The sequence below is a fragment of the Erinaceus europaeus genome, chromosome 17, assembly GCF_950295315.1.
Source record: "Erinaceus europaeus chromosome 17, mEriEur2.1, whole genome shotgun sequence".
Lineage (NCBI taxonomy): Eukaryota > Metazoa > Chordata > Mammalia > Eulipotyphla > Erinaceidae > Erinaceus > Erinaceus europaeus.
This window is the reverse complement of record NC_080178.1, coordinates 66774759-66776679: the sequence shown is the minus strand read 5'-3', so window position 1 is coordinate 66776679 and position 1921 is coordinate 66774759. Positions and strand designations below refer to the sequence as shown.

Genomic DNA, 1921 nt, shown 5'->3' with positions numbered 1-1921 from the left:
TGAATAAAACTTCACCTAATCAAAGCGAACTATATATACATATTTATTTATATATGTGTACATGTTAATTCTCAATGGTCTATGCCTGAAACTATAATGCTACAGTGCAGTGTTAGTTGGATAAATAAACAAAATATATAAGTAGCATTATCAATAACATTTATCAATAGTAAAATGAAATTTAACCTGATCCATTTTATCCAAATTTCCCTTTCAGCAACCCTTCCCAGTCATTGTGCCTTCTTCAAAGTAAAGAGAAGAATAAACTTGTCCTGGATCTGCTTGGTCTTGACTCCATACACAACAGGATTCAGAGCAGGTGGAATGGCCACATAGAGGTTCGCAAAGAGGATGAGCACATTTCGAGGGACACTGTGCCCAAAACGATGAGCCAGGATGGAAAAGAAGGCAGGAGTATAAAACATGAGGATGACGCAGACATGGGAGCCACAAGTGCTCAGTGCCTTCTGGCGGGCACCCTGGGATGAGAGTTGAAAGACAGCACGGAGGATGAAGGTGTAGGACACAGCAATAAAGATGACATCTGAGATCACAGTCAGAAGAGGCACAGAAAACCCATACCAGATGTTGATGGAGATGTCAGCGGAGGAAAGCCGGGCCACACCTATATGCTCACAGTAGGTGTGTGGGATGATGCGAGTCCCACAGAAGGGTAACCGTTTCAGCAGAAAGACATCTGGCAGGATGACAGAGAAGCTTCTCACAATGATACACACCACAAGCCTGAGGATCACTTGTGTTGTCAGGATGGTGGTGTAACGCAAGGGGAAGCAGATGGCTACATAGCGGTCAGATGCCATGGCCAGCAAGATGGCGGAGTCAACTACGAAGCTGAAGTGGAGAAAGAACATCTGAGTGAGACAACCAGAGAAGGTTATTTCCTGGAAGCCAAACCAGAGATTAGCGAGCAGTTTGGGCACTGTAGTCGTGGATAAGATGAGGTCTGTGCTAGCCAACATAGAGAGAAAATAAAACATGGGCTCATGAAGGCTGCGCTCAACTGCAATGAGGTAGAGAAGGATGGAGTTGCCCACGATCGCAACAACATAGATGACACAGAAGGGAATCCCGATCCATATGTGGAACTTCTCCAGGCCAGGTATTCCAACAAGGGTAAAAGAACTCGGGTTATAACAACTCAAGTTATACATGTCTCTTCTGTCTGTGATCCACTGTTTTTTTGAGCCCTGAAGACAAATTAACTGTTAAAATGAGAGGTAAAAATTCTCCTCTGGTGTTGAACATGACTGGGAATTTAAAATGTCACCTTTGGGGCTCCTATGTGAGAAGAATCTCCTGTACCCACGAAGTTCTTTCTGGCTTCTAGAATATTAACTTGTTGGCCTTTTCTCCGTCATTTTTCTCTGCTTCGGTTTTTAATATACATTTATCAATAAGTCACATGGAATGGTTATTTGCAGTCTAGCGATCTTATATAATCAAACCTAAATAGCTGTGCTCCCTTTTCAAAACTGATTGTTTAAAAAGGATTTAGGTTCATATTAAGTAATTTAAAAAAACATAATAAATAGGGGCCAGGTGGTGGTGCACATGGTTAAGTACTCACATTAAGTGTGCAGGGATTCAGGTTCAAGCCCCTGGTCCCCACCTGCAGGGGGAAAGCTTCATGAGTGGTGAAGCAGGGCTGCGGGTATCTCTCTGTCTCTCTCCCTCTCTATCTCCCGCTGTCCTCTCAATTTCTATGTCCAGTAATAGATAAATAAAGGAATTTTAAATGGTATAAAAACAATAAATATGGGAGTCAGGCAGTAACACAGCGGGTTAAGCACATGTGGTACAAAGCGCAAAGACCAGGGTAAGGACCCCGGTTCAAGCCCCCGCTCCCCACCTGCAGGGGAATCACCTCACAAGTGGTGAAACAGGTCTACGGGTGTCTATC

The 1921-nt window shown here is 43.6% G+C and overlaps 1 protein-coding gene across 1 annotated transcript; it reads right to left on the bottom strand.

Annotated features, from left to right (window-relative positions):
- Positions 1 to 230: 230 nt before the first annotated feature.
- LOC103122891 (olfactory receptor 52H1-like) lies at positions 231 to 1214 on the bottom strand. Its single transcript, XM_007533507.2, has one exon. The coding sequence runs from the start codon at positions 1170 to 1172 to the stop codon at positions 231 to 233; it is 942 nt and encodes a 313-aa protein (XP_007533569.1). The 5' UTR covers positions 1173 to 1214.
- Between the last annotated feature and the right edge of the window lie 707 nt (positions 1215 to 1921).